General features: G+C 35.7%; 1 protein-coding gene across 5 annotated transcripts in view; it reads right to left on the bottom strand.

Moving 5' to 3' along the window:
* Nucleotides 1-23,733, bottom strand: part of AK9 (adenylate kinase 9) — a 56,044-nt gene that overhangs the window by 13,206 nt on the left and 19,105 nt on the right. For 4 of the 5 annotated variants that reach the window (XM_003641036.6, XM_040698326.2, XM_040698323.2 and 1 more), the window contains 12 exons: nt 20,404-20,518; nt 19,921-19,988; nt 14,130-14,231; nt 10,541-10,747; nt 9,088-9,209; nt 7,912-8,124; nt 7,061-7,321; nt 4,120-4,238; nt 3,423-3,642; nt 2,628-2,690; nt 1,811-2,017; nt 642-860 (listed from right to left, as the gene is read on the bottom strand). In XM_003641036.6, coding sequence (XP_003641084.3) covers nt 642-860; nt 1,811-2,017; nt 2,628-2,690; nt 3,423-3,642; nt 4,120-4,238; nt 7,061-7,321; nt 7,912-8,124; nt 9,088-9,209; nt 10,541-10,747; nt 14,130-14,231; nt 19,921-19,988; nt 20,404-20,518 — 1,916 coding nt within the window. The remainder of the gene's footprint in view (nt 1-641; nt 861-1,810; nt 2,018-2,627; nt 2,691-3,422; nt 3,643-4,119; nt 4,239-7,060; nt 7,322-7,911; nt 8,125-9,087; nt 9,210-10,540; nt 10,748-14,129; nt 14,232-19,920; nt 19,989-20,403; nt 20,519-23,733) is intronic. The other variant, XM_040698324.2, reaches the window with a different exon arrangement.

Below are 23,733 nucleotides of genomic sequence, written 5' to 3'. Positions count from 1 at the left end.
TATATTCAGTAGTGTAGTTTTGATTCAGTAATGTACAAGGGCTGCTCCAAAAGTAACACCTCCTGTCTTACTTTGTTGGCCCAAAACATCAGAAGTGGACGGTAGTGGTGGTATGGCATTAGAGGGTGAACCTTCCCATCAATATTCCATTATGTGTTGTTGCTGTGCGGCAGATGGCAGCAGAGGGGAAGTCTGACACAATGGCATCTGATACGGAAGTGAGGATGAAGCAAAGGTGTGTCACTGAACTCCACCATGTGGAAAAAAATTGCACCCACTGATGCTTGCTGAACGTTGATGGAGACCAAATTGCAGATGTGAACACAGTGAGGTACTGAGTGGTGCATTTCAGCAGTTGCAACAGTGACAGTGTGTCACTTCTGCTAGTGCAAACTTTTACAAGCAGAGGATGCAGGCTTTTGTTCATTACTTGCAAAAATGCATAGCTAATGGTGGTGACTGTTGAAAATAGTGTTTTGCATCTGAGAATTTGCTCTATCAAACAGTGTTGTTGTGCTCTTTGTAACTGTTGTATTTTCCATGGAAATAAATAGGAGGAATTATATTTGGAGCAACCTACATCATTTTTATTAGTATTATCGGTATTATTAGGTACTGACTCATATATATATTTTTTTTACCTTGATTGGGTCCCACTGACTGAAAGAGCTTGGAAATTTATATGAGAAAACTAGCATCTTATGTGCAAGTGGCAAACTTATTGGGTAACATTTTTCAAAAATGCTTCCACGATTTTCCACTAAAGAATTCAGCTTGCAATAAATTTGGTAGCGTACGATGCGAAGCTTCCGTCTTCCATTTATCTCCATTTGTGGTATTAAGAAATTTTGAAGTTCTTCCTGATTAATGAAAAAATAACAAAATATTAGAGTGATAAACATGTTCAGATTTTCAGTAAGATTTTCTATGAACTGTTGAGAATACCTTGAGCAAATTCTCAGTCACCGTGAATCAGCGATACTTGATTTGAGGTGAAAATTGATCTTCCTCTCCATTGAAGTTTTAAATTAGTCAGACTATATTAAGTATCACCATATTTTGAAAGAAACTGAAAATCTAATAAATCATGTTGAGGAATCCACTATGATAAGAAAAAGCTTTAGAAGTATACTTTATAAAAAATAATCAAATATCATTATTCCCTTCTGAAGGCAATTTAAGATGACATATTTAGCAACTGTTTAAAACATCGCTGCTCTCTGGTGACTTATTATTCCCCAGCTTCTTCAACTAAAACGTAAAAACATGAACACAAGTGCTACAATGTTTTCATGTCACAATTTATTCTTCCATAAAAGAGGAAGATTGCACAACGTCAAAGGGGACCATAAATTAAAGAAATAGTTAACTAGAAGTCTTGGAAAATGAATCAGAAGTATTAAGTTGTATAAACTAATTCATAAACACAGTAAAAATTCTTGGAATTAAAAAAGAACAATGGGAAGAATGTTGAGTAAGCTGCAACTAAGGAATATTACACAATAGTGTGTAGTCCCAGTAGTCCCAGTATGTGATTCTGCTATTAGAATTTTGCCTTTAAAAGTATATTTGAAATGTTGTCCATGAGTTTCAGATTTGGCTGCCTGCATCAATTCACCTATTATTCTTACAATTTGTGTACTTTTTAAAGCATGTAACTTCTCAATGCAGTTTTCAGATGTCAGCAGCAATATTGTTTACACTTTGAAGTTTGACAACTAAAAAACGAAGACTTCTTGTATCATAACCATACACCATAATATCATTTTAAAATCATATAGTGTAATAAAATACATAGTGGAATAGGTACCTGTACACCTTCAATGCTTTCTCTTTCTGAATCAAACCTTTCTACAATCTCATTTTGCATGCGCTCAACAGCATCAATCTCCTGTTCTTCTTCAGGCTCTTCTTCTTCTTCTTCGAAGAACTCCTCTTCAAGTATAGCTTCAATGTCTTCATTTGCAGTCTCATCTTCCTCTTCACTGGTTTCATAATTTTCCCCATCTTCTAAAACCTATAAATGTAGAATACTTTTATGTCTTCTATGCAGGTGCTTTGAGGGAACATATACTACTCCAGTTCTTGTTGTTGTTGTTGTTTTAATTACAAAACTCATTAATTCAAGAAATTATTGAACCAACATTTTAGGGGCATTTCTTATTGCAGGAAAAGGTCTAGTAAATGCTGAAATCCTACTTCAAAAGAAATTACAGAGGTGCTGCATAGTGCTATTGTACCTCTGTAATTGAGTTTGGGCAGAAATCCTGGTACAATCCTATTGGGTATTAACCTTGGATTTGACGGGGGACTTAAAGCAAATATCTAATTGCAATTAGTAGGGCTACTCTTACACTTACAAATGAGGTAAGTTAAACATACTCATAAGTATTTTGCTGACTTCAGCACATATTGAGAATTGGTTTTAGTGGAATGAGTCAACAGCTTCTAAAACAATTTCAACAACTTTTCAAATTATTTTGGAAAGCAAAGGTTTCTGGCAGTCTGCCACACATTTACTATTCCACATTGCTCTGCAAATTGTGAGTAAAAGCTGTAGAAATTTCTACGATACGAGTGCAAACACTTCTACTTAAAATTGCTTTTGTACCCTTTTGTTTTCTCACCTTCTCCTTCCTTTTTTTTTGTTCTGCTAGAAGTTCTGCCCTTCTTCTAGCGATCTTCTCATTCTATTAGTGAAAAAAGATGCAAGAAGACAATGATATTTGCTGATAAAAACTCTACTGTGAGAATTGGTAACATGAACTGGAATCAGTATTGTAATTTTCACCTTAGAGCTCTGTTTCCAGTTGCTTCTGATATTAAAAACTGCTGCCTGTGCACCCTCTACTTTTGCAGAACAAGCACGCCTCTAGGTGAACATGTATCCAAATTTTAATAACACTAATTTGGTGATTTCTGAGAACGAGATTAGGGGGAAAAAAGACTGTGATTCTATTTGCGCTGAATATATTATCATCTTTTTGTTGGTAAGTCACAGAGTTTCTAAATGCACAGATGGCACACAGACCACATAGAGCTATAAAGTAAGACTATGAAAGATACAGATCAGCACAACAGCTGGGATGCAACAGCAGTAATTTGCTGTATTTGACTTTTTTGGCCATACTACCTCACCCCCCCAGTTGCCTTTTGCCCAGGACTTCCGAGGTGCATGGCATACTATTGCCCTGCCAGGTGTCTGGCAGCACAGCTCATTTACTTGGCCTGCTGGATAACTACACACACACATACATTACCTGCACTGGGCTGTGTTAATGTGGGAGGAGAGGAAAAAAGGAACCCTGAGTTCTTATTGTTTCCTGTGGTAAATCTGGCTTGGGGGCTGTGTCTCCTTGGTCCCATATCTGTTCCTCTGTGTGCTCTTCAGTGCTCTGTGAGTTTTAGGAGTGAACACCTACCTTTATTTTTGCTTTCAGATCTTTCAGTTTCTTTTTAATTTCTGCTTTTTTATGCTGTCTTTCTTTCCATTTTTTTAGACGTGGAGGTAAAAGACGGTCAAGAATCTCACTTTCTTCCACGTGAATGTAAACGGCAGCATCAGGACAGAGCCCTCGTTCTGACAAATACTGGGCTTCGTCTGAAGTACGAGGGAAACCATCCAGTATAAATCCCGTGGACCTAATTGGAAAAAAAATAATCGTGTATCAATGTAGTTTAAAGTGAAAATGAAAATGCACGGAATTCAAAAGAGTTATTTTATTAAATTTAAATTTATAAATTTAAATTTAGTCCTTATGAAATGCATAATGTTATAAAAGTATTAATTCCATGTATTGTATCTTCACAATGTAAGAACAATTCTTCACTACGTATCTTAATTCTTACAAATCAACGCAACAAATTTATTCATTTTGAGGTTTTACTGTGCAGAGACAAAAATATATTTAAAAATAAAGGAAATACATTGTGCCTTTAATGTTCTTTGTGTGTCCCAACAAACAATAGCTACAAAACCCTTAGCCGATACTCTCAAAGAGAAGATGCCCCAAGTGTTATTTGAATAACATCTGCCACAGCACTTTTGTCATTGCGGACACAAGAGATGATATACTTCCTCAGATTAATTAAAGAAAGAGGGAATGCACTTATAGTTACCGGAATGGTTCTTTCTTCCACCAGACAGGAACAATGTTGTCAAGTATTTCTGGAGGTAATGGCTGAGCATCCATTAGATTTGCTTTGATAGCTTCTTCCTCCTCAGTTAACTCCACTTCCTTTATATAAAGCAAACCCATAACAAATGAAGACCAACAGAAGCAACAAAAGAAAAAAGAGAGCAAAAGCAAAGAGTTATGATACAAATTCTTTGTTTTTAACTAGTTCTTCTTTAACTAGGCATTGACTACTGTCTTCCTTCGATTTAATCCAGCAGAACAAAGTAAACTCTTTTGCTACATTTAACCATAGTACGCTATACATAAAGTGAATGCATAGAATACCTTACGGATGTTGTCCACATGCTTTTTCCCTAGAATTTGGGAAAATTTCCATCAAGCTGAAAGGGACAGCCTTCGTGCTGGCAATACTGGGAGTTTGCCTTCCCACAGCATCTGACTCTAACTGGTATTTATCAGTTCCTTCTTTACAAACAATAGGTGTAAAAGTGGGCCTCAGAAACTCAGAAAACACATGGTAGTTTCTTTAATTTCACATGGAAACTATATTAAAATAATAGTACCAAGACTACAAAAATTGTAACAGCATTACTTAACAATTTAGCTTTATAAAGCACAGGTCCCGCTGGCTATGTTTAAATGACTCTCTAAGAGCAGTCTCCAAGGTGATGATGACTACAGTACACTTTGAAGCCTTTTCACCTTTAATTTCCATTATTGTCCAAATGGCTGCCTCACAAACAGCCTGAGGGCTGCCTGCAGACAACACAGAGATGTGCTGCTCTAAAAGCTAGTCCCAAAGGGGTGGCTGTTGGGTGTAGTACCTAACTGTGACTGTGAATTAGCATTTCTGGTCTCAAGTTAGGTACAAAATAAATCTGAGGTCACTACCAAGTAATCTTACGTCAAGTAATGAAGTAAGTACTACCAAGTAATCTTACTATCTAGTGAATTTACCTTGCAGAAGAAGCTGTGATAAATCTGTTTCTCCAGAACAAAACTGAACTGTCTAATTATGCAAGGCAGAAGTGCTCTTATGTCCTGCCTTATTTTCTGTTCCACCTCCCAGCTTATCCACAGATTCAGCTTCAACGATATACAAATAAAAGATTGTACAAATAACCATCTGTTTGGATGTGTTGCTCATGAAGGGTATATTTTTATTAGCATTTTAGGTCGCAACAATAGGGTACTTTTCAAAGAAGCGTCCAAGCATCCCCAGGCTTTATTTCACAGCAAAGAGAGGCCTTGAAGTGCATCAGCTATATTCCTTTCAGACAAAACTAAATTTGGGAGTGTTTTCTAGAGGGACTTCCTAAAATTACTATTTTTCCAACGAGTAACAGCCATTCAATCCACAGGACTGGATTAGACCTAGTCCAACATCTTGTCCCTTCTCCACTGAAATATGTATAATGGGGTCATTTCATCACACGCTGAATGTTTCCATTTATTAATAGTATGTGTTTTCCTGATAAAATTGTTCATTTTGAAAATCTCAGATTTCCTTTTTTTATCTGATCACATAATAAAATACCTGTCCAGCGGGCTTCTGAATATCTGCATAGATATTACAAGAATGCATTTGTAACTTCCCAACTGTTCAGATTTGCTTCTTAAACAAGTAAGCAATGTTTCAGAAAAAAAAATCAACAACAGCAAAAAACACATTTAAATGAATATGTAGGTTATCTCTATAACAGTGAATAGAAGGCACAACGGCAGAAATTTTGTAGAACAAAATCAATGGTGCTGATAACCCAATGTATGCACTGCATAGACAGAGAACATTTAGGCCTAGATCTGATCTGCCTCTGTGGACTGAACATCCATTAACAGATGGAATGCATTAGGCATGCTTCTGAAGCATGTGCTTGTGCTTAGTTTCATTCAAGATGGATTCAGTTCATACACTCTGAAACTGCTCCATGTGAACCGAGAAAGGGAAGATGGGACAAAGGAAAGGTGGAGACAAATAGGATTTGTTTCTAAAGTACTGTCTGCTCTGAAACTAGTCTTTAAGAAGACTAGATATTTACTACTACAAGAGTGTTTTTTAATGCTAGTGGCCATCAAATATACACTTAACCTGCATCCAAAGCCAAAAAGTGAAAGTGAAATTAAATGATTTTGGAGAACACTAGAAAACATGATAGTGTTGGTAATCATACTCAGAGAAATGTTTATGGAGGGGATAATCTTGGACATTGTCCTCTAGGATTTTATGGACCAATGAACAGCTTTCTATAGTGAATTCCAATTACATCAGTTGTGCTTTGTCCATGCCATCACATAAAGCACTTTACAACAAGTCTGAGAAAGAAAAATACTCACATGGAAGGTTGCTTACCAGCAGATAAAAAGCTGATGAGGAGAAAAATACAAACAGAAGTACATCAGTGTATAACACTGTCTTAATACCAATAAATAAATAAATACTGCTGATCGAGAACCAGCCATAAACATCAGTGCCAGGAACACTTGCCGTATTTTTGGCTGTGATGGGCAATTTACAAACTGACCTGCCAAAAGCATCTCCACACATTCCCTGCATTATTCTGACCCTTTTTTTTTTCTTCCTTTATCCCATTTAGCAATTGTCTCGACTCTTTTGGAAAAAAAACAATGAACAAATGGAAAAAAAACCAAATAAGACTACACATAATTTATTAAAAAGTTTTGGAGAATTTTGGTGGCATTCTTAAGAAAGTGAGAAAGCGTTGTCAATATTTGTAACAGAACTGTTACTTCCAAACTTTATCAGGTAAATAGTTTAACACAAATGATTTTTATCTGACTAGAATTTTATAGGTAATTGCTAGTCAGTTCAGAAAGTGGTTATGCTGCCTACAGACACATACATAGACACAGACACATACATAGACACAGACACAGACATATAAAAATATTCAGATTATTACCTGTTTGCTTTCTTCATCGTCAGTTTTAGTTGTGGTCTGAGATAAGTCTTGCAGTTCCTGTAATTGAATTTCATCATCAGCTTCTTCAGGTTCTTCATCAAAATCAAGCCCAATTTTCTCTTTAGTTTTGGGTAAGAGCAGTTCTTGCAGATATTCTTTAAACTGAATATGGAAAATGCCAAATTTGTCTGCTAGCCATCGTGCACAAGCAGTTTTACCAGATCCACGTGTCCCCAGCAAACACACCCTTAAGGGAGGAGCCTATGGGGAGAAAAAAAAAATGGAGCATTTTATACTATCTGGGATTCCAGCATGCATCTCCTACTGATTTTCAGTTCCAAAATATCATTATAAAAATTGTCTGAAAAACAGTCAGATCATTTTGCGTTTTATTTTCTCCAGCACTTCTATTACAGTTCCAAACAGACCTGCTCTCTGAAATAGCTAACAAGTACAGCATGGCAGATGATATCAGTAAGTAAAAATGACATCTCAATTAGATAATTCCAGTGAACATGCACTTATTTTACCTTTCCCCTACCTTAAAAAAAAAAAATCCCAACTTTAAAATAATAAAAGTAGCAATATCTGTGATTCGTAAATCAGAACATATGATTATTGTGTGCCCTTATTATCTTATCTTCTCTACTTTATCTGCATCACTAATTCAGTGTGTTAATTTGAATGTATGCGGTAAAGTCCCTAAGGAAGCAGCAACGTTTCATTTTTTTCAGGTACTTGTGTGATATACAAGTCATTGCATAGAAGAAAATCAGAAGTGATAAACAAGTGGATATGGAAATAGTGATTTTAATTTGTTATATGCTTCAAACAGTTTTAAAGATTCTCACTTGTAGCGGTTCATTGTGAGCCACATACTCCTCAGGGTTCTTCAGAAACTTATCTCTGTACTCAAGATTTGAAAAATAATAAATCTTTTCTTGATATTTAGCTGCATGTTCGGGCAGTCCTGGATAAAGGACGTAGTCCTCTTTCAGACTGACCGGACAGAAGTGTTTCGTGTCTCCCATGTGTCTTTTCCTTTCCTTAGCTTTTTCTTCATCCTGAAAAGATTGTGAACATTTTCAAAAATGGTTTGAATTTAGTAGTTCACTTAGATTAAGTAGATCAAGTACAGTAGACCAATATTGAATATATCAACAGAGTACTGAATGAGAATCGTATTCTCAAGATAAATGCGTGTCTATAAAAACATGCCTTTTTCAGATTTAGATTTAGATTTACATGTCAGAAAATGAACTGTCCAATGTAGTGAGATTTTATTGAGAAAAGAATAACCGTTCAAAGTTCCAAATGATAATAGCATTGTCAGCGGTTGAATACTAAAATTAGGTTAGGCATATCTATGATAAATTCTTGTCCTGCTGCATTCTTGAAACTTACGTTTTGTTGCTTCTAAATGTGAAGAAGAAAGTAGACTTTTCGGAAAGAGCAGTGAAAGCTGGTAATATGAAATCTATTTATCTAATAAAATTAAGTTCTAAAAAGCTGTTTGTACAGTATGCCGATATTTTGTATGGTTAAATATGGGGATGGACATCTCTAAATGTAGGATGAAAATAAGGGTGAATCTAGAACTTTAATTTCATTAAAATTAGTGTTTGAAAACTATCAACACCTGAGATGAAGCAGAGGATTGAACATGAGGACTTTCACATTGCCTCTTCCAAAGTTTACATGAAGGCTCACAGAATCATTGTTGGTTGACAGCAATTAAAGATCACCTTTGCTTCTTTTAATAAAACCCCTCTTTGCCACCTGACAAAACATTCATTCTCTCTGCTAGTAAGGGGCATTTATGCTTCTTGTTGGAATAAAATCTATCAGCCAGAACAGAGGAATACAAGGAAGCTCCTCCTAAAGCGTATGATTACATTTATTCTCAAAGAAGGCTGAAACTGGATCATACAAAACTAGATGCAAAAATTGATTTATCTGGGGTACAGATCAAACTGAAAATGAGTTAAAATCAACTGAGTTAAAGTAGACAAAGCCAGCATTCTTACTTCTTCATTTTCCTCTTCCTCAGCTTCATTATCTTCTATAGCTTCTGCTTCAGCAGCTAGGTCTTCTGCTTCCTCATCTAAGTCTTCATTAGATAATTCCCAACCGTGATATTTAAAAGGCTCTGAAAAGGTTATTTTTTTTCCTGTTTCATATTTTTCGTTTGACTATATCAAAATATATTCTCTTCATCCATAAAAGTAAGCACATACATAGCAGTAAATCACCCATTTCTATATTCCATTTCTCTTACTCAAAGAACAAATGTTCTTCCTGGATGTATGAAATAAATGCATGAGGGCTGCTCCAAAAGTAATGCCTCCTGTTATATTATGTTGGCCAAAAACATCAGATATGGACGGTGGTGGTGCTACAGTAGTAGAGGGTGAACAGTAGATGTGAACACAGTGAGGCAGTGGGTAGTAACAGTGACATGAAAGATAAGCCATATTTCTGATGGCCATGAACAGCTAGCATAGAATTTTACAAGGGTGTCATGCAGGTTCTTTTCATCGCTGTTAAAAACGCACAGCTAATGATGGTGACTGTGTTGAAAATAGTGTTTTGTAGATGAGAACTTTCTCTATCAAACAGTGTTATTGCGCTCTTTGTATCTGCTGTAGTTTCCATGAAAATAAATGAGGCATTACTTTCAGAGCAACGTACACTTATTAATATATTGATTCCTCCCCCCCCAAAAATTGCTAATTGGTTTACTTTTTGATTGAAGTAAACTGGAATTGTCACTGAGCTCTCTGAGTACAAAAGTACTATGCAAACACATGGAGACAGTGGCACTAATGTTTGCAACAACTTCTTTCATATTATTTACCGAGGAAAATCATGTCAACTTCTTTTTTAAAGTTAGCATAACAGATGTTTTAGTTCACAAAACACTTGCTTTGGATTCTATGAAGTATATGAAAAAATGTGTTATTAATATTATTTATCCAGTACTCAAAATTGTTAGAGATTTGAGCTCATTGGTAAAGAAAGTGTACTTGCCAAGAAAATATTAAGACTGTGAAAATTCAGTCTTGAAACATAACATATGTAAGTGGGTAGATTATTACCACGCTGAAAGTCTCATTGACTTCAACAAGTATAATACATTAGCGAACCTTTATTTTCTGACCATTTCTCATACATTTATCCTAGTATAAAAAGATGAGGCAAGTAACTAGGCAAACTGAGGTCAGAATGATTAGAGAGCAATTATGTATATATTTGTATAGCTGTATATATATTTTGAACCTATATATAGTCCCAAGTCTTTGAATGCCTTAAAGGCTGCAGTTGTGCTTCTCAGGTCACCAATAGAATGTAGGCTGTCCTGTTCCCACTTCATATAAGTGAGTATTCAGTATAACCTCTCCCCTAGTATATTCATCATAGAAGCTCTCCAAAATCCCTCTTTGTATGTTAAATGTAAATCACAGAAACAGTACTACTTACCTTCCATAACCAGGATAATTTGATTAAGCAGACTTTCTGGAGTTTGCTCAGCAATCTCTAAAGCAACAACCTGAACTAGAGATGACTGCTTGATTTCTGACTCCATTGTTTGCCAGTCATTCATGAAGAGGTCAATCTTCTCTTTAATTGTTTGCATTTCTGGTAGATCTAGCAAATCATTCTCTTCAAACTCAGGCAGCATGATTTCTGAAAATCAAATCATACACAGAAGTCAATGCTCAGATTAGAACTGAATGTCTCTCAATCTTTCCTTGTGAACTGCTGAATCCACAAATTTCATGTTTAATTTTCCAAAATAGAGCCTGGTCAAAAAATGTGTGGTTAAGCTACCTATGAAGCTACTGTTTTAAAGGAAGTGTCACTGCTGTCCCCATGCCCCTGGCTGCCATGCACCTGAATGGGGCAGTGCCATAGCCCTACTCTGCAGCCATATTACATACTGCTAGCAGCTCCTGACATGCTGTCTCCAATGTGAACGGCAAAACTTTATTGCAGTTGAGCCGTTTTTAATTAATAAGTGAACAAATAAGCATTTAGTCCAGTATTTTTGTGGATCTTTTATGGCAAAGAGTAATTAATGCTATTCATCTCCTCATTTTACAGCTTGAACAGTACATAGATATTAGCCTGACATCTCAGTGGCTAACCCTCACTCCATTTGAATGATTATTAGTCCACAGGTGCAAGTGGGTATATCTTCAAGCAGAAACACCTTGCAGATTTCACATAGTCTCATCCACAATTAGAAATGCATTATTTTCTTGAAAATGTTTATGAACATTTGCTTTTTACTAAGCTAAACGCTCATGACATCACATTTGTTATTCCCTGCAATGACACCGCTCTCTACTTCTGTGGTTCTAAATAGGAACATGAAACTACCTCCCTTTTTATGTTCATTAAAATACCAGTTGTGCAAATGCCACAGTTAATTATGTTTCAGGCTGCAGTGATGTATTCCAAATGAGGTAGAGATATAGCCAGGTGACATCTGTATAAATTTGAGCAGCACTAATGTGTTATGTAATGATGATTCCATTAGGGACACAGATATCAAGAAATAAGTAAAGGATACATAATTAGGTTACACTAACTGCTTCTTGCACATGTTATCCCTGGCACGTTCACACTGTAGAAATCACGTGTGCTGCCTTGTGAACCGTGGACCTACTCAAAGCAGTAATGTATAGAAGATGGTAACGTGTGTTTTCTCTGGATCTAGCATTCAATAGAGCATCTTTTAGAGTTCTGCCCTTTGAAAACCTTACAGTTCTGAGTGGGTAATGAAATTTTGAAAATATACAGGCAGAATAATGGACTTAAGTGAATATGTGACATGATCTGAGACAGCACATTGAACGCAATAACAAACTCACTCAATAGAGATCTTTCCACATGACCTTAATTTCATGAACAATTCATGCTGAATTTGGTTCTCTACTTGATACACATAATTCAATCATATTACCTCTGCCTGGGAGTTTTCTTGCTTAAGGAAACTTATCCCAGCTGTGAATGTTACATACTCAAGGAATTAACAGATTGCACAGACCTAAACAAATTGGAAAAACATTTACATTCCCAGGGAAAGGGGACAATCCCAGATTGAATCTTATTGGGATGAAAACATTGCCTCCCTTGCATTTGATTTTATCTCCAAACAGGTCTTGGGGACCAAAGAGGCTAAAAATACTTTCAAGTAAGGCAACCGTGCCTTTGCTACCAGATATGAGTTATAATATTCTACTTGCAGAAGTGATCTACAGTGAGATTTTTAAAGAAATAAAAAACATAGCCAATAAAAACATATTGAAAAGAGTGTAATGGTTTAAAAATAACTGCATCTAAAAATCCAAACACGTTTCCTGCAGAGTAGGTGCCAGTCTATCTAACTGTGCTGCTCTTAGTCAATTTATTTTCTTCATAACAGAGGTGATGTGAGACAATCCTCCATACCCCTAAATTTGGAGCTTTCACAGAACGTATCCCTTCTGCAGTCTCTCATATTCTTTTGCTCCCTGCCTTCTTTGCTCTTACTGAGTGTAGTTTCCATAGAGACAAATGATCCTCCACGGCTCTCTCTGCCCACACACTCTCCAAGTAAGTTGCTGGGGAAGGGGAGGCATTAATGTATTTTTTCCTCCAGTGTTCTGCTGGTATTAAATACGACTTGTTCTGCCCTCAGTCCATATTCAACAACAAAGAAGATGAGGAAGTTCCCATCTCAAACTGCTCTCAAACCCTGTCAAAGCTGAGACAGAAGCCAGTGTGCCTTCTTCACTAAGGATTTAACTATCAAAATAAACAAAGGCATGATGTAGGATAATGCTGAAACTTTCCTTCCTTTGAACTGATGTGTATTTCATTATGAATGTGTTTTCATTTGTCTTTTTCAAACAGGCCCTGTAATTTGCTTAATACAGACTTTTCATTATTTATAAATATATGCACTTATATTGCATGTATTAAATTACGGTGCTTGGAAAAAGCAGTTTTGTCTACAAATTAAGTCAATTTCTTCTAATGCATAATGATTGAGGTGACCCAAAAAGCATAAAAAAATGTGTATATTTAATATCTTGCTATTTAAAGATAAATGTTTTATGCTGGATTTCTTTCTTGGACTTTAATATGTTCTAAAAATTCTAATAGATAAAATTTGAAATGTTTATTTTAAATACTAAATGGGCTGTCCTCATTGAAGATGAGTTGCCTTCGAAGTGTTTTTGAGAGAAGGCAATTGCAGCAGAATGTCACCTCTTGCCAAAAGCAGAAAACATGACTCCATGTGAAAACTGGAACGCTGATAGCAGGACAATGGATTATAAGGAAAAATACGGGACTAATTTTCATTATTTCCATCCAAAGTTCAAATTCAACCATTCCCATTTTTCCAGGATTCCTTGCAGCAGGGAATGGACCTTTTTTAAGGTCATTTTTTAAATTAAATTTAAATTTTTTAAAAAATTGTCATTTTTTATTGATGTGGATATTTATATTAATTTGAAAATTGTCTGTAGAGCTGGGGTTTGTTAAAATCACACACAGCTTTTGTGAGTACTGCAGTTTGTTTCTTTCCTGGTATTTTTTTCATTCTCTCAGTCTCTCTTTAGTTTTCTATTGGCCATACTTCACAACAGTAACTTTCTAAACATTTTTCCTTCTGATTTCCCTCTGTTTTCACTTCATACCATAAAAGTGCCCATGGATTTCTGAAATCAGGAGGCCATGGTAACCTGGAAGTCTAGCAGTCCTTACGTTGTTATTTCTGTAGTTCCCTGCATAGACTTACTAATTTGCTATTTAGACTGCACACGGTAGTGGAAATAATGCGTTTGTGTTGGTTTTCAAAATGGATACTACCTGGTACATAATATTACTTTAATTTTGATTATAAATGTTAAAATAACTGGAACTTGACTATCCCATAATAAACTTTCATAAAAGAAAAAGGTAAGGAATTACATTCACAGCCCATTTTCAAATACAGTAAAAACTTGCAGAAAAGGAAAGCATGCAATTCATGATGCTAGCAAGTAAGAGAGATTAGATGTGCTGTAAGACCAACCTGTAGTTTCAGATTCTTCTGTATAATCTGCAGAATCACTGGACTGTTTCTGAGACGTTTGTTCAGTTTCAGATGAAAGCTGCTTATCATCATCCTCAGATTCTGTGGGAACAAATAAAATCATTAGGAACTTTAACAAAACCACTGAAGGATGATGGAGGCACTACAGAAATAAAGATAGTTTTAGATCACACTGCAAAACTTACATTTGACCACCAGCAAAAAAGGCATTAGTTCCTTTGATGTTTAGGTGTTGCAGACTGACTGAAACATTTTACAGTCTGATCTGTGTAAAGATAGACCATCTATCAGATGCTACAAGACTGAAAAGCAAAGAAGTATTGTATGTAATTCAGTGCTTTCATATAAAAGTACTTTTCATTCATTATAAGCTATGTGATCTGTGTTCTATGCTCATAAACATGCTCATAAACTATGCTCATAAACATGATCTTGCAGAAGAGGGCATTTATTGTTCTTCAGAACAACTCCTGTTGGGTGGCAGTGCTTCAGATTTGGAGGGCTTGTGCACCTGAAAGCTGGTCACAATTTTTCTGATTGTATGAGTTGGCCAATAAGGAGTATTACATTTTTCTACAAGCCTTGTTTGGCTTATGCCCTTAGTAGCAAAACACCATCATAGATGTTTAGATGTACCGTAGTATAATACTCCATAGTATTATGGAGTATTAGTTACAACTACTCCAAAGTCAAATCCTATTAGACACACATCTTAAGATCTGAAATTATAGTATTTGTTTTCACGTTCATCTCTTTTTTGGCAAATTGAATTCCCAATTCATGCAGAATCAGGAAACTTCATATATCCCATAAACAAGCACCTTCTTACATGACTAGCAGAAAAAACCCCGTGGCCTTCAGCATGCGTCAAATCAAGAAAATCTTTTGCTGGTTCTTCATTTCCTTTAGATATCCACAGTGATGCTGACAGACTAAATGAGCTTTGATGCTCCTTAATAAAAAAATCAAAAATCCATAATACACACAAGAGGGAAAATGACATGAAGAAAAGTATAAGCAAAATGGAAGATACGTTAAGGCTGACATCAGGTAAACCCTCATGTGTATATAACTGAATCACAGACAATCCTTGAAACATCATTGGAAATAGTTTTGGCAGAGAAGTCGAGCATGTCTGATTCTCACAGTGTGTCTGAGTATTTGAGAGATTTCATTTACAAGATTGGTGCTGTACAGGAACAAGAAAGACAGATGGACAAATGTTATACAAAGTAAATCGAGAAAACATTCTTTTCCTCATCGGTGTTAAAAAAGTCACAAAGGCTTGCATTCCTTCTGCATAGGAAGGAACACATAGCTGCACAGTCTCTTAGCCTTTATTTATCTGAATATAGAGATGGAAAAAAATTTAAGAATCGGAGAAGATACTTGGAATCCAACTGAAAAAGTTGCTGCTTTCTGCTTGCAAATCTGGAATTTCTCCACCTAAAGCGCTGTCATTATGCTAATTAGACTAATTATTGCATCCAGCTTATGAAGGAGACTGAAAGGTGGCTTTGGAGACAATGGAATATTTCTCAAAGACTGAACAAACAACTCCTGTGAAGTTAATATCACTACAGCTTGCTTTGAAGTTGGTGGTACAATTGTATTGCTATTCCTCTATCTGCAGATTAATAAATTATCCTTGTTCAATCTCTATTCTTATTGAAAAGCTTCAATTTAGAGGTAGAAAAAAATTAAACCAGGATGTAAGCCAGCCAAGATAAACAAAGCAAATGTATTTACAGGCTGTATAATGAGGCATACATCAACTCTTTGGTAAATGTTATAATTAAAAGTGAATCCAAAAAGCATTTCTCTTCAAAGACTGGAGGGAAAACATCCTAAAATATTACAGATACACAGCACAGGCTTCATTACATTTATTTTTGTTGTTTTAGAAAATTTCTTACTAAATATAATATCACAAAAGGATTAAAAAGCAAAAAAAAACAATAAAAGCTAACGAGATGGACATTGATTTAATCCTCCACCATCTGTAATGTGAGAAAAGAGATGGATCAATTTTACAGTATCACAGAAGGGCTGAGGTTAGGGGTGACATCTAGGTCCACCTGGCCCAACCCCTGGTCAAGCAGGGACACCCAGAGCAGGGTGCCCAGGCAATCTTTGAAGATGTTATCCTCAGCACAGAAATTCTTCTTGATGGTCTGAGGTAACCTCCTGCGTTGCAGTTTGTGCTCCTTGCCTCTTGTCCTGGCACTAGGTACCACTGAAAAGAGCCTGGCTCTGTCCTCTCTGCACCCTACCTTCAGGTATTCACAACCCCCTAGTCTCCTCCAGGTTGCATAGTCTGAATATGGGTTTGTTCTAGCAGTGACTGAGGCATAGGCATACATTTGCTCCTCTTGAATCTGTGATAATGAGGGGATAATTTCCAGCATAAAAGCAAGGCTGATGGATAAAATACAGAAAATAAAGTCTTAAATGATGACACCTGTTTGCTTTAATGAACAAGATCAGTTGTGTGGGGGTATTTTATTGCTGAAGCATTGTAGGAAAGAAATACAACAAATTTTATCTCCAGAAGGTTGGAATGAACCCAATGTCCCACTACCTCTACTGAAGCTGTATAATTCTTCTACAATGCCCAAAATATATTCTCATGAAGTTAAACAGCTGTCTTATGGTACATATTCACACAAAGCTGCTGAAAAGTACATAAACAATATAAAAACCTCCTGAAAATAATTTAAGCTTAGAATAATGAAATGTGAAAAAGGTAAGGGGCTATGGTTTTCAGCTAGGAATTACAAGCTAGAGTTACTGAATACTTTCTCTGTGTGTATGTGTGCTTCACAGGCACTTTCAGCACTGAAGTTCACTTCCTACCTCATTTAAATATATTTCATAAATTTACCCAGTCCTATGTACTTTTAATCTCATTAAGAGGCAGGTGAGAACCTTGCTCATTACTTTTTCCTTTTAAACACAGATGGTACAATAAATCTATTCAGTCCTGAAGCAAATCCCAGTTAATTCAACATCCCACTGAGGTTACAAAGATTGAAGTTACTGAAATACACACTTACATGACATCCAAAGAGCAAAACCACAGCTGCAGAGTAGGTTTTTTGGGTTTTTTTTTTTTTTTTTGAATTCTCATTTTTATACCATAATTGCTATAGAGAAAAAACTATGTATAATTCATTTATATCTATATAAAGACATGTCACATGGGAGAAAAGCTGCAGTCAATGTGCTGATGGCACTACATGTGAAATAAAAGATGTTACGCTAAGAGCAACAGGACTGAAGTGTTTTGATGAGTCACTGTTTGATTACTGAAATCAACTGTAGGTATATGAAAACATTATTTTCTCTGGATGAGGACTTATCACATGTTGATAGCACAAGTGTATTATGTTATTACTTCTATCATTAATAATTTCTGTTCTGATGAACACAGCTCTAAATAAGTTTTATATTAACACTAAGCTGAACTCTGTTGTTTGAGACAATATAGGATCCCTGTAGGACCCCTTATATTTAATACTTCAGAACCCATTCACTCTAGGGAAGAGCTGTTTTATTGGAAAAAGCTGTAAGTTATATAGTAGAAATCTTTTCAAGTTCATGTTTAACTGAAAGAACCCTAAAAAGCTGAAGTATTTTGGCAGAGAGTAACTAAATTGCTACATAATTAAAAATTAAAAGCAAGCTACTAACTTCAGTATATTTGCATTAGTCCTTGTTATATATTAGTAACCATTGACAATAAGTAAAATAAATGCCAGACTGGATAATGAAAGAATGAGTATATGAAATTTACTGACAATACAGAACATAAGTTTGGTCATAATCACTTTTGGCCCAAACCAGTATATATTACTTGAAAGGAAGACAGTAAAAAAATAAGAAAAAAGAGTTCTAGCATGCACTTCAGCTTTTAATTCTATTAATTTCAGATCCAGGTCTTTGGTGATAATTTAGTCTACCTAGGGACATCATAGCAGAGAAAAAGAATCCTCTTAAATCTCCAATCTCGTTCTTAACATGGAAACAGACACTTGTGCATGGTATTTCATCTTGACAGCAGATCCAACAACATTCTTCTATAGGAGTCGGCAGTGATTAAAGAAAGCAAAAAGGAAAGTTCAACCTTGAAACCTTTATTATTGTTATTATTTTTTACTACAGAGGTCAAAAAGTGTTGAAACTAAACAGAATTAACCCTAAATTTTAACCTGATTGACAATTGTCTGAGGGGCAAAAATCCACCTTATTTGTGACAGTTAACCTGCCTCCAAAATATCACTCCTCGCACAGTACTCATTCCTGGCCAGGACAGTTATATTCTCTTTATTAGAAACAAAGCATAGCATGATTCTAATATAAAGAAGGAACTTTATAGGAAATACTGAATGGCAAAACAAAAACGTGCAGTTCTGCTCAATAGAAAAAGTAGTAAAAATAAGGAGTCTATACTCAAAATGATTTAGTAATGTTATTATTAGGAACTTCATGCAACTCACATTTCTTTCCTTTTTTTTTTTTTTTTTTAAGTAGTTAGGTTACGTTATGGAAAGCTAATCTTCATAAGCACAAATGAGTGGAGAAACGATAACAGGCTGGGGAAACCTGATTATCTAATCAGAACAAACATAACCCCAACTCAGCTTCCTTCAGGGTCATTGGGAGAGGATAATGAAGGCATTGTCTGGCCATAAGACCCAATGGACAGTTCAACCAGAGAGGCTCTTCCTGCGTAACGAAGGGAGATTACGAGCAGGAGGGGGACCAACATTTTAAACAGTCTGATAGTGACAGGACAAGGGAGTAAGGTCTTTAAACTAAAAGAGAGTGAGTTTAGGTTAGGTGTTAGGAAGCAATTCTTTATTCACAGGGCAGAGGGGTGTTGGCACAGGCTGCCCAGAGAAGTTGTGAGCCTGGGAGGTGCTCAAGGCCATGTTGGATGGGGCCCCGGGCAGCCTGAGCTGGGGGTGGTAACCCTGACCAAGTCAGGGAGGTGGGACTGGATGATCTTTAAGGTACACTCCAATCTAAGCCATTCTATGATTCTGTGATTACTCTCTACAGGGGAGTGAGATTCATTAGGAAATGCTAATAACAGTTTGAGATTCTGAGGGACTCATAACATTATGTGAGGTATTTCAGAAAAGGAATCAAAGTGGACTGGCGAAGAACAAGCATGGATGAAAAGGAGATTGGGAATACATACTCAGACTCATTGCTAGCTGGACCCGGGGACATGGCTCTGTAGCAGCCTCACCTATAGCGAGTTACTGAATTCAGTAATTTGTAACGTATGCTGCTACCAGAATCAGCAATTCTTAACATATGGTAACAGACCCACTACAGAAGTAACTTGAGTTTGCCTTTCACTGCTTCAGGCTGAGCTTTCTGGAGGCTAGCACATTTCAGTCCTAACAATGTTTTCTAACTGATACAGATTTTTTTTTTTAATGAGTCTGAAGTATGAAGATAATTAATAACCCACTTAGAATAAGTTACTAGACAGGAGATAGAGAGTTCTGCCCTTCAGATTTATTGAAAGATATAACTATGCAGGTTGATTTAATATACACCTATATTCTGCAGCATCCATTAAGAATATCACATAAAAATGAGTGCTCAAATCAGTGAAGCAACTACAGATAGCAATATGAAATCATTTTTCTAGCTGCTGAGCGTAAAATAAAAATCAAACCTGTAAGATCTGCACAAATACCAATTTGCTCAGTCATTTGAAACACAGATAAAGGCAAATGATAAATGCTTTCACCTTTCTTCTCAGCATCTTCTTGCGATTGCTCTTCCTCCTCTGGTGTCAGCATTTCCTGCATTTCTCTTCTGTAAGTGAAAGATTATTAATCTTAAGACTTATAGAAATACTACTGAAGCAAGTTGCTAGTATATTAAATGGAAGTAAAGATGTGAAAACATACTGTTGAGAATTGAAATATAATTTGGTTCATACAAAATAAAAATCAAATCTAAAGATCTAAAATGTTACTGTATCATTGTAACAAAAAGGCTGATGAAAATGTATTTAGCAAAACAATCTTCTGCCATGTAGGTATTAATCTAATAAGATATTTCTCAAAGTTAACCCATACTTGATTATTACATATCCACCAGGACCAGGCTTAATATACTTTTTTTAGTGCACTGGTGTTGATTGATGAATGCACTGATACCTTCACTACAAAGTAAGGCTAGAAAGTTCTTGTAGCCATTTCAAATGTTTCAACACTGAGTATTTTACCTTTCCTCTTCTTCTTCTTCTTCCTTTTTTAATGCTTCGTCTGCTAGTCTTCTCAAAATCTTAGAATTAATTTCATCCTTATTTGCTAAGTATGTTCTGTGTAATATACAGCCTCCTGCAATACAGTTATATAACAATAATTAGTTGTATGCAGCTGTACAAGCCTGAAATTCTTTGAGCTATAAAAATGATAAACAACTCTATGACTTCTTTTTAAAGCCTGGGAAAGGTATGTACACCACTGAAATGTTATAATTCTGCTTCCTAAGGTTTTAGAGCTTTGTTTTCAATTTCAAGCACCTAATAAAATAAGTCTGAGATACAGTATAGTTATGATTAAGATTGTAAGGGAATAGAGCACTCAGGGGATTTATCTTATATTTCCATATATCATCCATTACTCTGGCATTTATTTTGTTTCAATGTGTACAAAGGAAACTATGAAGAAACAAATGAAGAACATTCAAATAAAGATACAAAGATAACGCATAGGTATACCGCTACAGCTGGTTGACAGAAAGGAAGAATATGCTGTTCATTCTAGGAGCTCTACTGGCTTCTCTACTTGGCAAATAGATTTATGATTTATGACTGTGTGGCTGAAATTCATTTCAATCAGTTCAGCTATGGTAATTTAGATTACCTCAGGGAGCAGTTTACAAAGTAGTGACTCATGACTTTGATAGCATTTATGTAAAAATACCTAATGTTAGCAGCAATACTTTCAAAAGGCTGGATGTGGCTCTGGGCAGCCTGGTCTAGTGACTGGCAACCTTGCCTATGGAACAGGTGTGAAACTAGATATCTTTGAGGTCCTTTTCAACCCAGGCCATTCTATGATTATACAATTGTATGATTCAAAATGCTGCAGAAAATGTAAACTCCAGTACTACATAATTATTTAGGGATAGAAAGAAGTGAGAATCAAATAAAGAGTTTAATAGCAACTAAGTCACCCCAATGAAAAAAAAAATAGCTAATTTCAAGGGAACATAGGTATAAGCAAAAATTTATTTTCAGACAAGTCCTATAGCAGACATAACGAACCTGGGTCTTTCACCTTACCTTACTCATTCCTTCCATATCTCATGTATTCATTGTCCTCAATTCAAGTGAAAAAAAATATGCATTTTTAAGTAAGTTTGAGAACATGTTATTTAACTGTTAGGAACATTGAGTCTGCATCAATTTGAAGCAGATGATAATCTCATGTGAATGGCATTACTCAAAATTGATTCTTTCAATTAAATATAACTTTGGAAAATGGAGGGTGAGTAAAGGGCATTTTCAAAATGTAGCTTGAAAACTCATATTTAGATAATTCTGTCTGAATATTCTTCAAAAAATAAAAGTGAGAGCTTTCAGTGGCCTTACCCAGTGGCCCAGGCATGCGCTTCCCCACCTTTGTGTTTTCTCATAGCATTATGAATAGCAGCAATGCCAAACAGCATTAATTATTCCATACGTTAACACTCGCAGAACATCTAGAGGAATCACAATTACTGTACTGTCTATGAGTTTATAATTCCAACCATTTTCTCTTCTTTGGATACCAGCATACGTTGTCCCTCACTCAAAGGAGAAATATTATTACACCTGATAAATTATTTCAGAATTACTTGATAAAATTGAGCAAGTAGCTTATAAGCCTTTAGAATAACTGATAATAAATAAGCTATGTTCCAAGTGGCTGATCTAGAAATATCTACCTCTGGTATTAACCAGAAATAAGCTTGCTAACAGAACAGGTTTGTAGACAGCTGATCTACTTTTGGTTGAAAGAACAGTATTCTTGCAATGTCCTGTTTTAATGCAATCTGGAGTCTGCTATGCAAGTATTTGCATTTCACTTTGATTTGCTACGGTAGACTACAAATAGTATGTCTTGTATTCAATTTGCACATTACTTGTTTCAAGCTGCGACAGTAAAAATACATATTTTATCATTTAAAGTTAAATCATTTCCTCCCACCACTGAATGAAACTTTGAGGAAAAATAAAATTGATATTGATTTATATAAAAGTTTGATACAGTTCCAGGTAAGAAATTAGTCTATAGTTTCATTCTCATCTCAATAATTGAATGGTAGATTTCGTTCCAAGCTTAAAATCTACTGAAACGTACAACCAAATGGAACATACAACCAATTAAGAAAGCAGTCTTTATTGCTATGTGAAGACTATGACCGTGTTAGCTCAAACAGGTAACATCAAGGTTGTGAGCATAAAATTTGAATTTCAGGTCTCACTTCTAGATGGGAAGGTTTATACTTCGGTTTTAAAGAATCTGCTAAGTATCTGATTGGAGAAACAGAAGGTCATGGCTTGCTTGAATGTAAAGTACAGGAAGAAAGTATAATAAATAAAGATTCTGTAAAGTACAGAATCTAGAGCTAAATTTTGAGAACTCCTGGCAATAGCAGACAGGTGTGCAATGCAGGAAAAAAAAAGAACACACTTTAAAAGCCCTAGAGAGGTTTCATTTGAAAGCCTCTGCAATGGACCACAAGTCTGCCCTTCCCAAAAGAAAATAGAAGGGCAACTATTATTGACCAGTATCAATATGGTTCCCAAGATGAGTTATTTACTCCCAAACTCTCTGATATAGAATAAAGACTATTAGTCATTCTTTTCCTTAATCTAGTTAATACACTAAATTGTTCAATTCTGAGAAGTGGAGAACAAGTTAATAATTCTGAAAGCATCAATCCCACCTCAGTCCTTTCCCTGCAGAAAAGGCTAAAACTGTACTCCTGCTGTTTGCAGTTTAGAATTAACTGATCATATATGCTGTTAACATTACGCCATGTTGTTCTGCTTATTACTGTATAACATTACTGTTCTTGCTTGAAACCTTAAAAGTAAAATCTTTTCATCTCAATTCATGGATTTAAGCTATTGTATCAAGCTGGGTAGGAAATTCCTCAGTCTTTTTTGTCATCAGGATGGGGAACAAGATACACCTGTATATAAGTACTCCCCACTTCTCTCTTAAGAAGAGAAAGCTTATAGCCCATAATCTGCTTTTACAAGCAGGGGCAGAGAAAGCACAGGCAGAGAAATGTGGCTGAAAGCCACATTATACACTAGTGACCAGTCAAACACAGCATACAAAAGCCTGCAAAAGAAAGCCTGTGAGAGTCCAGTGCTACTTACTAGTAGTGCTTCTTGTAAACAGGAGACTATAAACAGATTTCTATGTAGAAGAATACTGCTTTTGTAAAGCATTTCTGTTTTTGATTGATTCTGTTAATTCTCTTAATCTAAACTGTAAGAAATCTGAAGCAGATCTCCAAAACTTTATAAATGGGCCACAATTACCATTTTTTA

The sequence above is a fragment of the Gallus gallus genome, chromosome 3, assembly GCF_016699485.2.
Source record: "Gallus gallus isolate bGalGal1 chromosome 3, bGalGal1.mat.broiler.GRCg7b, whole genome shotgun sequence".
In the NCBI taxonomy this organism is placed as follows: Eukaryota; Metazoa; Chordata; class Aves; order Galliformes; family Phasianidae; genus Gallus; species Gallus gallus.
Note: the sequence above shows the minus strand (reverse complement) of the source record. Positions and strands in the feature narration are given on the sequence as shown.